At 39.7% G+C, this 17,003-nt stretch overlaps 1 protein-coding gene and 1 non-coding gene across 2 annotated transcripts; one reads left to right on the forward strand and one right to left on the reverse strand.

Moving 5' to 3' along the window:
* Positions 1-7,635: 7,635 nt before the first annotated feature.
* On the reverse strand, positions 7,636-7,740 carry LOC138880534 (small nucleolar RNA R71). Its single transcript, XR_011403269.1, has one exon. It is a non-coding gene; the product is annotated as a small nucleolar RNA R71 (small nucleolar RNA).
* A 588-nt stretch (positions 7,741-8,328) lies between these two features.
* On the forward strand, positions 8,329-14,931 carry LOC138879948 (uncharacterized). Its single transcript, XM_070159598.1, has 11 exons — positions 8,329-8,631; positions 8,722-9,666; positions 9,759-9,830; positions 10,001-10,066; positions 10,122-10,393; positions 10,598-10,942; positions 11,017-11,048; positions 11,173-12,227; positions 12,347-12,436; positions 13,687-14,376; positions 14,695-14,931. Exons 1-11 carry the CDS (start codon positions 8,329-8,331, stop codon positions 14,929-14,931), a joined length of 4,107 nt encoding a protein of 1,368 aa, XP_070015699.1.
* The last annotated feature ends 2,072 nt before the right edge of the window (positions 14,932-17,003 follow it).

The raw sequence follows: 17,003 nt of genomic DNA on the forward strand, positions 1-17,003 counted from the left end.
ACCAGTCAAAGCAAAGCACGACAGCAGAGAGGCCACCTTCAGCAAGAATGCCACAAACTAACCACCACATTGTAAACTGACAAGATTTTTCTTTGATTTGAAACAGAGGCAGAAAATTCTGTTTGTTTCAGAGAAACCTTCCGTAAAGAAAGCAAGTACCAGACAGGTTCGACCGTAAATCCTCAGGACCCTCCTGGACAATGGGACCTAGTTAAAATGCAAAATATTCATGCGTAACAAGATCTAGCATAAGTTTTACCTTGAGGAAATATAAGTTGGCTTTAAAGTTTTATTCTTAAGATAGAATTCAATTCGAAATTTTCAGGACCCTCCGGAATAATGGGACTTAGATTTAAGACCTCCATTAGATAACAAGATTTAGCGTAAGTTCTGCCGTAGGGAAATATAATTTAGCCTTAAAGTTGTCACTCTAAAGATGAGATTTGATTTTAATGATTCAGGACCCTCGTGGAAAATGGAATTTAGTTTAAGATCTTCATAGATAACAAGATTTAGTGGAAGTCATACCTTTAGGAAATATCATTTAGCTTAAAAACTGTCAGTTAACTAGTAATTTTCAGGACCCTCCTCGATAATGAGATCTAGCTTTCAAATCCTTAGATATTTGTTAACATGACTCAATTAACACTTACAAACGTGCCCAACTACCAAACTAGGGCAGGAAATTTTCTTTGTTTTGCCCATTCTGTTGTAATCGGGCACTCACTTGGAGAGCAAGGGAAATCACCACGAGTTTCGAAAATAGAAAAAAGTTCAAGTGTTGGAAATCAGGAGCCCACTTGGAGAACAAAGGGAAAGCAGTTCAAGTGTTGGAAATCAGGAGCCCACCTGGAGAACAAAGGAAAAACAGTTCAAGTGTTGGAAGTCAGGAGCCCACCTGGAGAACAAAGGGAAAACATTTCAAGCGTCGGAAATCAGGATCCCACCTGGAGAACAAAGGGAAAGTAATTCAGGTGTTGGTAATCAGGAGCCCACCTGGAGAACAAAGGAAAAGCATTTCAAGTGTCGGAAATCAGGAGCCCACCTGGAGAACAAAGGGAAAGTAATTCAAGTGTCGGTAATCAGGAGCCTACCTGGAGAACAAATGGAGATGCAATTCAAGTGTCGGCAATCAGGAGCCCACCTAGAGAACAAAGGGAAGCAGTAATTCAAGTGTTGGTAATCAGGAGCCCACCTGGAGAACAAAGGGAAGTAGTCCAAGTTTCAAGGAAAAATAATGCAAATGTTGGTAATCAGGAACCCTCTTGAAGAACAATGGGAAAGTAATCCAAGTGTTGGTAATTAAGAGCCCACCTGGAGAACAAAGGGAAGTAGTCCAAGTTTTGAGGAAAAACAATGCAGATGTTGGTAATCAGGCACCCTCCTGAAGAACAAAGGGAAAGCAGTCCAAGTGTTGGTAATCAGGAGCCCACCTGGAGAACAAAGGAAAGGCAACAATGTTCAAAGGAAGATGGTGCAAGTTCGGCAATCAGGCACCCACTTGGAAAACAAAGGGAAAACAAGTCAAGTGTCGGAGGAAAGGAAGATAATTCAAATGTTGGTAATCAGGCACCTACCTGGAGAACAAAGGGAAAACAACGATGTTCGAAGGAAGACGATTCAAGTTCAGCAATCAGGTGCCCGCCTGAAAAACAAAGGGAAAGCACCTCAGAATACAATTCAAGTCAGCAGCAAAGGAATTTCACCTGGAGAGTACAAGTCAACCAAGCAACAGAAACTGCAAGATTAAGTTTGAAGATATAGATATGATTATTGTAATTCATAGATCATAGTTTAGTCTAGCTTCTTTTATTTTGTCTTGGTGTAATAAGGAGTTCAGTAAGCAGTAGCAGCAGTAGCAACAGTGAAATCCCAGCTTCCTAGTAATCCCAGCTACCGAAACTTCCCGAACTACACTGACCTGATTCCTTTATAGCCAAGGATATGTAGGCAACCTCGGAAGCAAGGTGCGGTCAAACCTTTCAAAAATGCTTCCCACGGAGTATTCAAACGGGCAAAAATGGCTCGTACTCGCTCACTTTATCTTTGCACGAAAACTCTTCGTGTTTCCGAGCAAAGAGGGGCAGCTGTGAGCACGTGATTTTTGCCCTATATGAAATACTCCTACAGAATCCCAAGGAAATAGATTTTTTTACTTTTTATTTTTTTAATTCTTTTCCATTTTCGGGATTTTTGTAAAATTCTCTTAATTATTTGCATTTTTCTGTGCATGTTTAATTTTTATTTAAATTATGAAAATACAAAAATACTCTGCATTTACATTTAGGATTTATTTTTTACATTTTTATGTTAATTAGTAAATTAGTTGTTTTATAAAAATAAAAAAAATCACAAAAACTGACTCACTTTGCATTTTTAACCTTTTAATTTTAAATTTTATAGTTCTTCTTTTAATTTAAGAGTTAATTAATTTTTGTAAATACTATGATGAGTAATTAGCTTAATTTGGTAAGTTAATTTAGTTTAACAGTTAACTTAGGTTTTAAATTAATTTGAAAAGAAAAAGGATAATTGGAAATTAAAAAGAAAATATAAGAATCAAAAGAAAGGTTGTGATTTTGGGCCAATTCATCACAGCCCAATTGAATTTCCCCAAACCCGTTCAGATCCGGCCCAAAACCCACTCCCATACCCGATCTAAGCCTTCACCCCCAAGACCTTTGAAATGACGTAGTATGGGAACGAGACTACGCCGTTTGAGTTCAAAGTTTTAAAACCAATCTGGGCCCTTCATCTTCTTTCATCGAACGGCTATCAAGGCTTCATCTTTAGTTGCATAAAACTATCTGAAAGCCCTAAATCAACCTAGGATCTATTTCGTCTTCTCCCTCACACCCCTTCTCTTACCACCATCTGCCACCCACCAGAAATTGCCAGCAACAGCGGTTGACCTCCAATCCCCACCAGATTTACACCATACTCTTCGAATCTAAGATCGAAGTTCGGACTCTCGAACCCTAACCTACCCAAATTCATAACAGGTGAACCCCTAGATTTCCTAAATCCTATCCCCACACCTATTTCCCAAAAATCCCAACAAAATTTCCCCCAATTCCAAATCTAAAAGTTCAAGCCCTACTTTTCTCTCTTCTTCTGATTCCGCGCAAGTCCCGGCTCGTGTTGACCTATAATCTACGCTAGTCGATTGCTCTTAACGAGAGCAATCAATTAGCATTGGTTTTAGTTCATTCTGAGGATGCCGGATTTTGACGAATTCATCAGATTCCGGTCAAATGTTCACCCCCGTCGATGTGTTTCATGTTGTTAAGACATTCCAACAGTTTGGTATTTTCCCCTCCCTTTTCATACTGATTTCATGCATTGTAGTATTTTTTGCTTTCATTTATTTATTTATTTATTTTCTTTGTTTTGGCTTGTTTTCTTTAGTAGTCGAGTTCATTTTAAGTTGATAGTTAAAATAAGTTCAATCCTAAAATCTAAATTGTTTGATTTGTTTTCTATTTTTTGGATTTGATTCTTTTTCTGTGGTCTTGTTTAATCATTTCTGATTGTTCGAGTTCTTATATTAATTATGGTCATCACTGACCTAGTTAAGAGACTTGTTCATTTGGGTCTTGGTTTAACTTGACCCAGGTTAATAATTGAAGGGTAAATAATAGAGGTTTAAAGGGTAGTTTAGGAAATTGGACAAGGGGAATCTTTCTTAACTGCTTGGGAAAACTTCCAGGAAGATGGGGTTGGGTTTGTTTTAGCAAGCAGACTTTAATTTTGGGATCTAAAATGAACAAATTGGAAATTAGGGAAGGGGTAATTGGTAAATGGCAGAGTCATTTTTGCTGCCCTAAAGGCTTTCTATAAAAGGCCTGTTTCCTTCATTGGGGGGGGGGGGGTTACAGATACTGAAATTTAGAATGGCTGAAAGAATACTCTGAAAGAATACTGAACTTTCTACATTCTTTGTTTGAAATTTGTTTAGGGTCTGTTTTTAATATTCTTAACTTGAAACCTTCAAGAATTTCTATTTCATGTTGGGTTTAAAAGTGGTTTAGAAGAACTGAGTTTTGCTGTTGTTTGATTTGCTGAGCTGCAAGCTGATACTGTTGCTGATTTCTTTCACCTTCCTTTTGTTTCGATCTTTCCAGGTACTTCTTGGACCTCAGTAATATGTGAAGTGCCTTGTTGAAACCATGTAATCGATTTGGACATTGTGGAATAAATGTGAATCTGCTGCATATTAGTCCCTACCCTTCAAAGATTAATCATGTTTTTTTGGAATTAGCTTTATTATTTAAGTGGTACTGTATTCAGTCGTGCATGGTGAATATAATTTTTATTTGGTTAAAATTATTGCTCTAGTACTTGTGTGTTTGGACTGTTATGATAGAAACTTAATGAACAATATTCTTAGTTGAATCAGTAGTTAAATAGTGTATTTTGTTTATGCTTAAGGTTAGAAATTTGGATATCATGTTAGTGGTGGCTGTTGAAACTTTATAGCTTAGTCGTTTAATTCGAGTAGAGTTAGTTGACTATTGGAAATACATAGCTTTTAGCATTATTAGAGAAATTTGGTAGTGCAAGGGTTAGCATGTGGTAAAGAATAGTTTTGGATCTTTCATTTTTGAAATTGCTTGTTAAAAGGTTTTAAACTTGAACTCAGAATAGGGTAATGCATGCTAGCTCTTACCTATGTTTTTCCGGAGTTTCTTAAAAGAATTAGGCCCGGCTTGGGCTAAAATGGGTCTGCCAGTTAGGAGAAGGGCTGTTTAGGACTATTTCCGCCTTTTGTGACTTCTAGGCCCAACTTTGGGGCCCTATCATATCCAGGAAGTTTTTCTTTTTAACTTGTCGTTATTTTTGGTAATAGATGTAATGAAAAGGGATTTGTCTTTGAGTTTTGATTGGCCATCCTCATTAATGTTGGTTTTTTGGGTGCCATGCCCGACTTGCTCTGCGTTCTTTCTTCTGAAAGTCTTCAAATGACATTGGGCCTATAGCTGGCCCAAACATGTTTCAATTAATTAAGCACTTGGTCTCAACCGGCGCGGGTTCATTAATCATTATGATTAGATTGAATATTAACCTAGAATAAATTTGAATTCTCTTAGTCTTCTCTAATTAATTAGACTCTTTGAAGTTAGATTGGGGGTGTGCCATATCACAAAACTTATATAGCCCTCAAAGACTAGATCAAGAAATCACTTTAAGAATAATTTGAGGGGTGCCATGCCAAATCGAACTCTCAAGCCCATGGCCCTCATTTAATTAATACAAACTTTTTTTTAATCGGGGTGTGCTGTCAATTGAATTTTTTATGGCCCTCGCAAACCTTGTTATTAATTTGAACCTTCGTAGTTGCTTTAGGCGCGTTCTTTAAATTGACTTTCTTTTATTTATTAACCTCGGGTGCATATTTCATGTGACCCATATTCAATTCTTAACAATGTTAAATAGAACGTGTCGCGAACCGCGGGTGCATTTCATATGGCGTGGTTCAAGACATGTTTTAAATAACGTTAAATCTCCCTAAAAGTGTTTTAAAATAATTTAAAGTGGCTAAAAGGTTAAAAATGCACATAGGTTTAAAAGTGTTTTAAAATCAGATAATTAGGCCAATAATAATAGTTGAGCGACCGTGCTAGAACCACAGAACTCGGGAATGCCTAACACCTTCTCCCAGGTTAATAGAATTCCTTACCCGGATTTCTGTGTTTGTAGACATAAACAAAGTCAAATTTTTCTCGATTCGGGATCCTAAACCAGTGACTTGGGACACCATAAATTATCCCAAGTGGCGACTGATGTTTAGCGTAAAGTATATATATTTTTATGTATATCGCCTCATATCTTACTCTTGTTTCGTGAATTTGGGATGTTAAATGCTATGAATTATATTAATTTGAAGTGTTTTTACTTGTAGGAATGATTTACGAGCAATTGGAGGCAAAACGTGCAAGATTTGAAGCTAAAACAAAAAAAATCGGAAAAGGAAGCCAGTTAGGCGCCACAGGCAGCGCCTGGCGCCACCTGTGGCGCAAAAAACAGTATGCACAAATTTGGGGGCACTGTGGAGGCCAGCCGGTGATGCGAATTGTGTCCTATTTCGCCCGGGACACGGTTTATTCGACCCTAGACTTATCCAGCATGTATAAAAGGAAGACTAAGCCTAATTTTGGAGGGGGAGACGCACTTTGGAGAAAATATACACGCAAGAAACATTGAGGAGCAAGAACATCTCAGAATTCTTCATCCTTTCTAGTATTTTTCAATTAATCAAAACTTATGCAATTGTTTGATTACATCATGAGTGGCTAAACACCCATTGTTCTGGGGTTGTGATTTAGCTATGAATATTGTTGTTTGACATTAACTTAACCTTGATTATAATTCACCAACATATGGTTGTTTCTTCAATTCTGTGTTAATTGCTTAATTGTCTGGTCAGCAGTTAGGTTCTATTTGCTATCTATGCTATGCTTGGGAAAGCCATGTTTATATTAGAGAAGAATTGAAGAGAGCACGATCTAAACCCTCAGGGGAAGCGGATTTGTGGTTAGGATAGAAATATACCTAGTCACCGTGCTTAATTAAATATCGTGATCTTAGTGCATTCTTAATAGATTGATTTCATAGGAATACAGGCGTTAATCTATTGAGAATAGGTGAGTTGTACTTCGGGAGAAGGTTATGAGAGCATTTATCAATTAATTAGCAACCATGAGTGAATTATACGAAAGGGAGAGTTAATTAGAACACAATACGTATGGTGAATCGATTACAACCTTGGAATATTTGTCTCTACTGAATACACAACAATCAACTCGTTACTTCATAATTTAGTTATTGTTTAGAATCGTAGTATAATATAATCATATTATTGGATGTTGATTTTAGCTGTATTGAATAACAATTTTATTGATTTAGTGACTAATTTACACAAGTCCCTGTGGGTTAGACACCCAACTTATCATTATATTACTTGTCGACCACGTATACTTGCATGTGCATTTGGAAGAAACAAGTTTTTGGCGCCGTTTCCGGGGAATTGAATATTAGCTACTTGCTAGTTTTTTGCTTTAATTGTTTATTTCATCGAGTCTAACGTTACTTGATTGTTGTTCGGATCTCAGGAACTTTGATTGAATGCGTAGGGTCAGAAGCCAAGACCGACTTCAAGGCTTTGATCCTGAACCTGAGAGAACATTTCACAGGAGATTGAGGGAACCAAGGGACATGAATAATATTCTGGCACTTGTTCAATTTCCTGTGGACATGGCAGAGGAGCAACCCATGGTTGTTCAGGAGATAGCGATGCCCAGCATTGCTAATGTCACCTCCAGTATAGTGAAGCCTAGGATCACTGGGTACTTTGAGCTGAAACAGAGCATGATCCAGCTGCTTCATGCAAACGGGCAATTTATGGGTCTTCCATACGAGGATCCACAGTAGCGTATTCTGAACTTCTTGGATATTAGTGATACTTTTATCACTAACGGGGTCACTCCAGATTATGTGAGGCTCACACTTTTTCCATTCTCTCTGTTGGGAGAGGCTAAGTGATGGCTAAAGGCAGAACCAGCTAATTCAATTACAACATTGAATGATTTGGCGAGAAAATTTCTAGCAAGGTTCTTCACTTCAGGCAAAACTGCAAAGATCAGAAGTGAGATAGTTGCCTTCAAACAGAAAGCGGGAGAATCGTTATACTCAGCTTGGGAAAGGTTCAAGGGGCTACTCAGAGACTGTCCTCATCACAATCAGATGAATGAAATGTTAGCTAACACTTTCATAGAAGGGCTACATTCTGAAACAAAGATCGTGGTAGATGCTGTAGCTAGGGGTCAAGTGTTGGAGAAAAGCTTTGACGAGATATATGCATTTTTGAACAAATTCTCCAAGAGCAATCCGGATTGGCAAGGAGAGATGGGCAGACACATAGTGCAAAAGTCTGCAAGGGTTCTTGAGTTAGATGTCGTCTCAGCATTATCAGCACAGATTTCTACGCTGACCAATCAAGTCAACCAGATGAACTTGAGTATCAACAAGCAATAGGTACAACAGGTTCAAGCCTTTTGTGAAATATGTGGAGAGGGGCACACGAGCGACATATGCCCCGAAAACCCAGAGTCTGTCTGCTTTGTGGGTAATTCAAATAGGGGTGAAACAAAACAATATGGGTACACTTACAATCCCAACTAGAGGAACCACCCAAACTTCTCTTGGGGTGGAAGCCAGGGCACTCAGAATCAATACAGGCCTCAAGCACCTCAACAGTAATATAGACCACCTCAGGTTGAACAATAAGTGAGTCCTATAAGTCACCTTGAAGACATGTTGAAAAAAGTGATGGCTGAACAGCAAGCCCTCCCCACAACAGTGAGAAATTTGGAGCATCAAATGGGACAGCTTGCTAGTGCTCAAAACACTAGACCAGTTGGAGCTCTTCCAAGTGACACTGAAGAAAATCCTAGGGCGGCCCTTCATGCTGTGTCATTGAGGAATGGGATACAACTAGAGGAAGTTCAGTCTAAAAAGAGGAAACAGGTGACTTTTCATGAGAGGCCAACCACTATAGAATCAACATCAGAGAAAGCTAAGGAGCCAGAGAAGCCAGTTGGAGAGGCGGTGGCTGAGCAACCCCCACAATTGGTTGCAAGGACACCACCTTCATTCCCTCAAAGATTGTAGAAATTAAGAGATAATGCAGTATATAAAAACTTTCTTGATATCTTGAAGCAGGTGCAAATTAATATTCCATTGGTTGACATCTTACAAGAAGTACCCAAATATGCAAAGTACATCAAGGACATTGTGGAAAATAAAATGAGGCTAACCGAGTTCGAGATTGTGGCACTCACTGAGGAGTGCAGTTCCAGAATTCAAGGCAAGTTACCTCAGAAAATGAAGGATCTAGGTAGTTTAACTATCCAAATCTCGATTGGTAAACATGATTTTGGGCGAGCTTTATGTGATCTTGGAGCCAGCATTAATTTGATGCCGCTATCTGTGTTCAGACAATTGGGGTTGGGTGAGCCACACCCAACAACAGTTATCTTACAGTTAGCTGATCGCTCCCTTGCTCATCTTGAGGGATTGATTGAAGATGTGCTAGTTCAAGTTGGTTCCTTCATATTCCCTACTGATTTCATTATCTTGGATTACGAGCCTGATCGGGAAGTTCCATTTATTTTGGGGCGTCCATTCTTAGCCACGGGTCGAGATATTATTGATGTCTGTGAAGGAAGGATGACAATGAGAGTGAGTGATCAAGTGGAGGTTTTCAATGTTTATAGAGCACTCAAGTTACCAGTCCACTATGAAGAGCTATCCATGATCTCTGTGGTGGAGAGTGATGCCACATCGTTAGTACCCTATATGAGCCCTGCAGATCCTGTTGAACAAGTATTGATTGGGGATGTAGAAAATAGTGAAGATGAAATGATAGGAGAAATTGAGCAAGTAATGGATATGTCCTGCAATTATGTACAGGGGTTTAGAAAATTTGAAGAGTTGGACAGGCCTGTTACTCTGACCTTTACCAGGCCATATATTGAAGAAGCTCCGAATCTAGAACTCAAGCCACTTCCAGCGCATCTGCGCTATGCTTATTTGGGGAACTCTGAGATATTGCCCGTGATAATTTCATCCAGCTTGACCAGCACTCAAGAAGAAAAATTGCTCAGAGTACTCCGTGAGCAAAAAAGTCCATTGGGTGGACTATAGCTGACATCAAGGGTATTAGTTCATCGTTCTGCATGCATAAAATCTTTTTAAAGGACGGTCACCGCCCTAGTGTGGAGAAGCAAAGGAGATTAAATCCCATTATGAAGGAGGTGGTGAAAAAGGAAGTAATCTAGTTGCTCGATGCAGGTATCATTTTCCCTATTTCTGACAGCAACTGGGTAAGCCCAGTTCAATGTGTGCCCAAAAAGGGAGGTATGACTGTAGTTGAGAACGAGAAGAATGATCTAATCCCCACTTGCACTGTTACGGGATGAAGAGTCTGCATTGATTATAGAAGGCTCAACAAGGCAACTCGCAAAGACCACTTCCCACTTCCATTCATCGACCAAATGCTAGACAGGTTAGCTGGGCATGAATATTATTGCTTCCTTGATGGTTATTCGGGATACAATCAGATTGTCATATGCCTAGAGGATCAGGAGAAGACTACGTTTACTTGTTCTTATGGCAGATTTGCCTTCAAGCGAATGCCGTTTGGTCTTTGTAATGCACCAGCCACTTTCCGGAGGTGTATGATGGCTATTTTTACCGACATGGTGGAAATATTCGTGGAAGTGTTTATGGATGATTTTTCAGTTTTTGGGTCTTCTTATGATGATTGCTTGAAGAATTTAAGCAAGGTGGTAGCCCGTTGTGAAGAAACAAATCTGGTACTGAATTGGGAAAAGTGCTATTTTATGGTACAAGAAGGCATCGTGTTGGGTCACAGAGTATCTAGGAGCGGCATTGAAGTTGATAAAGCGAAGGTGGAGGCGGTTTAAAAATTACCTCCACCTATTTCAGTGAAGGGTGTCCGGAGTTTCTTGGGACACGCGGGTTTCTATCGGCGCTTTATTAAAGATTTTTCGAAAATTGCTACTCCTTTGTGCAGGCTGCTTGAAGATGTAACTTTCAACTTTGATGATGCTTGCCTCAAGGCATTTGAAGAACTTAAAAAGAAGTTGGTGACTGCTCCCATTATTGTGGTACCTAATTGGTCCTTACCATTTAAACTTATGTGTGATGCGAGTAACCTTGCTATTGGGGCAGTGCTAGGCCAGAGGAAGGACAAGGTGTTTTATTCCATCTACTATGCGAGTAAGACTCTTGATGATGCACAACTGAATTACACTACCACTGAGAAGGAGTTGTTAGCTGTAGTGTGGGCCTTTGAGAAATTTCAAGCATACTTGGTGGGGACAAAAGTCATAGTCCATACCGACCATGCGACAATCAGGTATTTGTTTACAAAAAATGAATCTAAGGCTAGATTGATGCGCTGGGTTTTATTGCTGTAGGAATTTGATGTAGAAATACGAGATCGAAAGGGGAAAGAGAACCAAGTAGCTGACCATCTGTCAAGGTTGTAAAATCACGATCACGTGGAGGAGGGTGGCCAAATTAAAGAAGTATTCCCTGATGAGCAACTTTTTGCTATAAACCAAGACCCTCCCCTATGGTACGCAGACTATGTGAATTATCTTGTGAGTGGGGTACTTCCTCCCGAAATCCAATCTGAAGCTAGAAAGAGGTTTTTACATGATGTGAACTTCTATTACTGGGATGAGCCCTATTTGTATAAGCAATGTGCTGATCAGTTGATGAGGAGATGCATTCCTAAAAAAGATGTGGAATTAGTGTTGTATGATTTTCATGCATCACCTTATGGGGGCCATCATGGAGGAGATAGAACAGCTGCAAAGGTGCTACAATCTGGTCTCTTTTGGCCGACTTTATTCGAGGATGCCCATGCATTCGTTAAGAAGTGTGACCAATGTCGGAGGACAGGAACAATCACAAGGAGGCATGAGATGCCTTTAAATAACATTCTAGAAGTTGAGCTTTTTGATGTGTGGGGGATAGATTTTATAGGGACATTTCCACCGTCCAGAGGAAACAAATACATTTTGCTAGCAGTTGACTACGTGTTAAAATGGGTGGAGGCAATTGCTTTGCCAATGAATGATTCCATGGTGGTAGCTGCTTTTGTGAAAAAGAACATATTCTCGAGATTTGGGACTCCACGTGCCTTAATTAGTGATGAAGGGACTCATTTTTGCAATAGATTGTTGAATAACCTTCTAGCTAAATATGGAGTTCGCCACAGATTTGCTACAGCATATCATCCTCAAACAAGTGGGCAAGCTGAGGTGTTAAATAGAGAAATCAAGCAAATATTGGAGAAGACAGTGAGTGTGAATAGGAAGGATTGGGCTGCAAAGTTGGATGATGCCCTATGGGCATATAGGACTGCATATAAAATGCCAATTGGAGTGTCCCCTTACAAGCTGGTTTATGGGAAGGCATGTCACTTGCCCGTTGAGCTTGAACACAAGGCATACTGGGCCATTAAGAAGCTGAACATGGACCTTGAGGCCACAGGTGAGAAAAGACTTATGCAGTTGAATGAGTTAGACGAGTTCAGGCTGCACTCTTATGAAAATGCTAAGCTATATAAAGAAAAGACAAAAAGATGGCATGACAAGCATATCAAGCCGCGTCACTTTGAGCCAGACCAACAGGTATTATTATTCAATTCTAGACTACGACTATTCCCTGGGAAACTAAAGTCGAGATGGTCAGGTCCTTTTGAGGTGGTGAGAGTCACTCCTTATGGTGTAATCGAGCTGCGAATGGTCAGGTCCTTTTAAATGGTGAGAGGAAATTCTTGGTGAATGGTCATAGAGTCAAGCATTATTGGGGAGGAATGATTAATCGTGAGAAGACCAAGGTTGTACTCGCTGATGAGTAAGCGAGACTCTGCGTCGTGCCGCGACGTTAAATCAGGCGCTTGTTGGAAGGCAACCTAATTTTTATTGCTTTCCTAGTTTAACTTCTTACTTTTTCTTTTTAGAATAGGTAGAGTATTAAATTTTCTTTATAGGTATAGAAATTTTAGATGTAATGGTGTAGGACGTGTAAATTGGATATATATAAGGCTCGGGGGATCGGGATGTGTATTCAACAAAAAAAAGGTAACATGAACAATGCCTAGGCCAATGCTTAGCGCTGCCTGGGGCGCCAAAAATAGTGAGGTCCGAAAACCCCAGTGCCAGGCAGGGCACCAGGCGCCAAGCTGGGGGGTCCAAGTAAGTTTTTCTTATTTTTTTTTTATTTCGTTATTTATTGTATTTTAACCCATACCCATTTAACCCAACCCAAATACCCATTTACACTAATACTACTACCCATATCCCTTCCCAAATCCACCCAAACACAGACGTCCCAAAAATTTAAAACCTGAAGAAGCACACTTAATGCCAAACGCTACTGCTTCTGTTGACTCCCTTCTTCTTCTTCACGCAATTTTTTTTCATCAATTTTTCTTTCCCTCTTGCACTCTTTTTCCAGGTATTTCTTCTTTGTCTCTTCTATTTCTTGTTGTGTTTTAACTAGTAGATAAACATAATCCCATTCCCAAGAGCCCTAATTTCCCATAGTTTTCCCCATGTAGTTATTATGAAATTTTTATGATGGGTGAATTGTTTTGGTCGAAAATTGTGTGTTTGATGTGTATACGGAGTAGCAAACTAGAATTCCCTATACTTCGTTGACAATTGGGAGGGCCACCATGTTCCACCATTGTTGAATTATAAGAACACACTTCATGCCCACATTGTGTTTGTTTAAATGCTTGAAAGAGGATTGGTGCACCGGTAAAGTCTGAGTAACCGGATGAAATTGTATATTGCTTTTATATGTTGTATGTTGTAGAATCTTGTAAGTTAGCTTAATCTAGTAGAGTCTAGTATTTGTGAAAGGTGCACACCATATGCCTTTTGCTTACCTTATTGAGAATTCACATTGCCATGATCAATCATTATTGTGTATCATGGGGAAGTCTTGAGTACCCATAGCTTTGAGGTGCAACACTTGTACTTGTGCCTTCGGTTTTAAGTGTGGGGTCATTTCATGACTTGCACGACAACCTAAGGCATATTTCTTGCACCATTCTCACATTCATGTTTACTTGTGTTGCAGGATACTTTGGCTCGTGATAGAACTAGCAAAGGCAACGGCATTGGAAAGTCCTCCACCACCTCTCCCACGACCAAAAAGCGCAAGCATGGAGAAAGCTTCTCACGGCAATCCAAGGGGAAACAGGTCGCCAAGGGATCTCAGCAAGTGCCATTGAGGCCAAGGCATCGTTTGGACTTGGTTGATGCTGCTGCTATAGCTTGGCATAGAGACTTTGTGCCGTCTGGTTGGTACGTTTCTGAGATGAGGATTAATACCATAGCCTTAGAGAGGAAATTCCCGGAGATACTTGACAGGCTGCGAGCTCTAAAGATGGACAAGTTCTTGGAATGCCCGGGGCCTGCAAACCTGAGCATGGTACGAGAACTGTATGCTAACTGGGATTATCGAAGAAGCACTTCACGTTTACGAGGAAAGGATGTGTCACTAGGCAGGGAGTATTTGTGTGACTATTTGGGGGTTGAGAATGCCGACCCAAAGAGACACCAACGATTTCTCCGAAAGCCGAAATATGAGCAAATACGTCACAATCTTTGTGGCGTAGAGTCCAATGCTAAGGGGATACAGAAGAAAGGCAACATTCATCTCTCTATGGTCCGCTCAGACTTCAACAACACTGCCAAAGTGTGGCAGAACTTTGTGCAGGCGAGACTAATACCGGCAGAGCACAACAATGACTGCACTCGAGCTAGAGTGTGTCTCATCTTGTACTTGATGATAGGCTAACCAATTAATGTAGCTGACATCATGCTCAATGAGATGGCCCACACAAGGTTTGGGCGACAGATTTGGCGGTTCTTCTTTGGCAATTTACTTACTTAGTATATGATGTTTTGCGGAGTGCTAGAGTACCCCGAACATGATGAGGTGGTGGAGGTGCCGTCAGGGTTTATGGACATCACATATGTGGTGGAGGCATCTTCCAAACTCCCCTCCCCCGTTACTCGGATGGAGCGAGAGGAGAACTTTAATAGGTACATTTATAACACTTTGAACTTGCTCATGAGCTAGGCTGGCATTACAGACGAGGAGCGTATGCATTCGCGTGATGACTTGTCCAGCACGTCCAAGGAGATGTTGGGGATTGCACCGGGCAGCCCCGTTCACACGTTTGAGGACATCAACTCTGTAAAAGGCTTGGATACTGAGGATGAGGATGGCAATGGTGCTACGGGGCCCATGAATTTGGTGCCTTTCGGACCGAATGATGATGACCCCAGCACTGTTGGGGGAGTGGACTCTGATTGACAGGGAGTTTTTCTTTTCGCCCTACTCTGTTTTTCATTTTTACTTGCATCGAGGGCTATGCATAGTTCAAGTGTGGGGTGGGCAGAATACTACCTGTGCTGTAGTTGTATATTTTGTATTAACTTGTTTTGTTTTGTTTCTTTCAGTAGTTCTAGTAAAGTCAGTCTAGTTTAGTATTAGTTGCTTTAAATGAAAAAAAAACATAAAAACACAAAAAGAAAAAAATTTGAAAAAGCTCGGACTTTTCCCGACGATGGATCTTTTGGACAATTTTCTTGAGGGATAAAAGTCCGATTTAAAAACACCAAAAAGATTTTTTTTTTTTTTTTATAGAATAGCTAGGTAGTATTCCTTGGTTTTTCTTTGGGCACCGGTTCTTTTCCAAGGATGTAGCTCGAACCGGGCACTTTAATTTCTTTTTAGGAGTAGTTTAGGAAGGAACTGAGTCGTTCTGAGATACTCATTGACATAGTTGATGCTGGCACATTAGGCTATAACATACATTCTGTTTTCCCGTGTATTTGTTTTGAATTGTGAAGCCTAAGTAAAGTAAATAGCCTATTTTGTGACGCCTTTTCTCAGTTGTTTGACTTGTATGCCGCATAGTGAAATGTTGCTTAAATTTCTCATTTAATTGTTCTTGCTTGACTAGAGAGTTGAACATAACCGTCTTGATTGAGTCATGTGCTACGTGTGTGTGAGGATTCATGATTTTCTATGCTATCCTGTGTAGTCTAGAACTTGCCCCGTGTATTAATTGAAGCGAAATTGTAAGTTGTGCTAATCTAGGAGATGACGTAGGCATTTTCTTGCTTGATCATGGATGTGCTTGTCACATAATAATAGAATTTTACGTTGCTAGCCTCTTTGAGCCTATAGACCTTTCTTTTGGCACCCACATTACAATCCATCCCCTATTTTGTTCTTAATTTGATATTGATTGAAGCTTTATCTCCTAAGGCACTTAGTCGCTAAAAGAAGTATGGTTAGAGATTGGGGAGTAGCTTTTGAGTAGAACCATGGAAGGGCCCATTGGTGCACTAAAGTTGAAATCGAAAGTCACTAGCCGATGAACTTTAATGTATGGAGTGTGTGAAGAAAAAAAAGAGAGAAAGGAAAATAAAAATTGCAAGAAAAGAAAGAAAAAAATATGATAGTTCGAATAATGGAGAAAAATACACACCTCCAATTCTTATTGATTTGTGCTAGTGGAAATATAGAAGTGCTTAATTGAAAAGAGGACTATGTTGTATATGGCAAGCGAATTGGTTGAGAAGAATATGTGCTTGAATTGTGAATCTAGTGTATTAAAGTGCTTAGGAGGGTTAGCCACTATTCCTAAATGTATCCTATCCGTCCCTTAGCCTACATTACAACCTAAAAGTCCTAATTGATCCTAGATTTGGCTAGCTTAAATTAGTAGAGATATACACTACGGGTAACTTATGGTACGACCACGAGATGCATATGAATTCTTTGTGAGAGTGAGCGAATTTTGTTCAATTGTGTGATGTCCTTAATCTATATTCAAAAGTATATTTGAATGTGTGGACCAATTTATACTCACTCTTTTGTTTGTTGGTGAGGGCACATGATCTCATGAATGATTGGTAATGTTGTAAACTTTTTTGTTGGGTAAGTGCACGAATTGAGGGTGCTTAGTGGTTGCAAGTCGATTGTTGAGGTTGGGTGGTGACGAATAGGTTGTTTGAATTTATTAAATTGAAACATTATACTTGGGTATACTTAAACGGGAAGAATGTGAAATTTTGTGTGTTCATGCTTATGTGCCGGTATTGATTGTAGTCAAGAGTATAGTGTGTGGTTAAAAGTTAAGGTGCTCCTCTATGATTGATCTTTGTACGTAGTTGAGGGTTTATTAGATTGTCCCATTGCTCGAGGACGAGCAAGGGTCTAAGTGTGGGGTGTTGATGTTTAGCTTAAAGTATATATATTTTTATGTATATCGCCTCATATCTTACTCTTGTTTCGTGGATTTGGGATGTTAAAATGCTATGAATTATATTAATTTGAAGTGTTTTTACTTGTAGGAATGATTCAGGAGCAATTAG

The sequence above is a fragment of the Nicotiana sylvestris genome, chromosome 10 (genome assembly GCF_000393655.2).
Source record: "Nicotiana sylvestris chromosome 10, ASM39365v2, whole genome shotgun sequence".
NCBI classification, from domain to species: domain Eukaryota; kingdom Viridiplantae; phylum Streptophyta; class Magnoliopsida; order Solanales; family Solanaceae; genus Nicotiana; species Nicotiana sylvestris.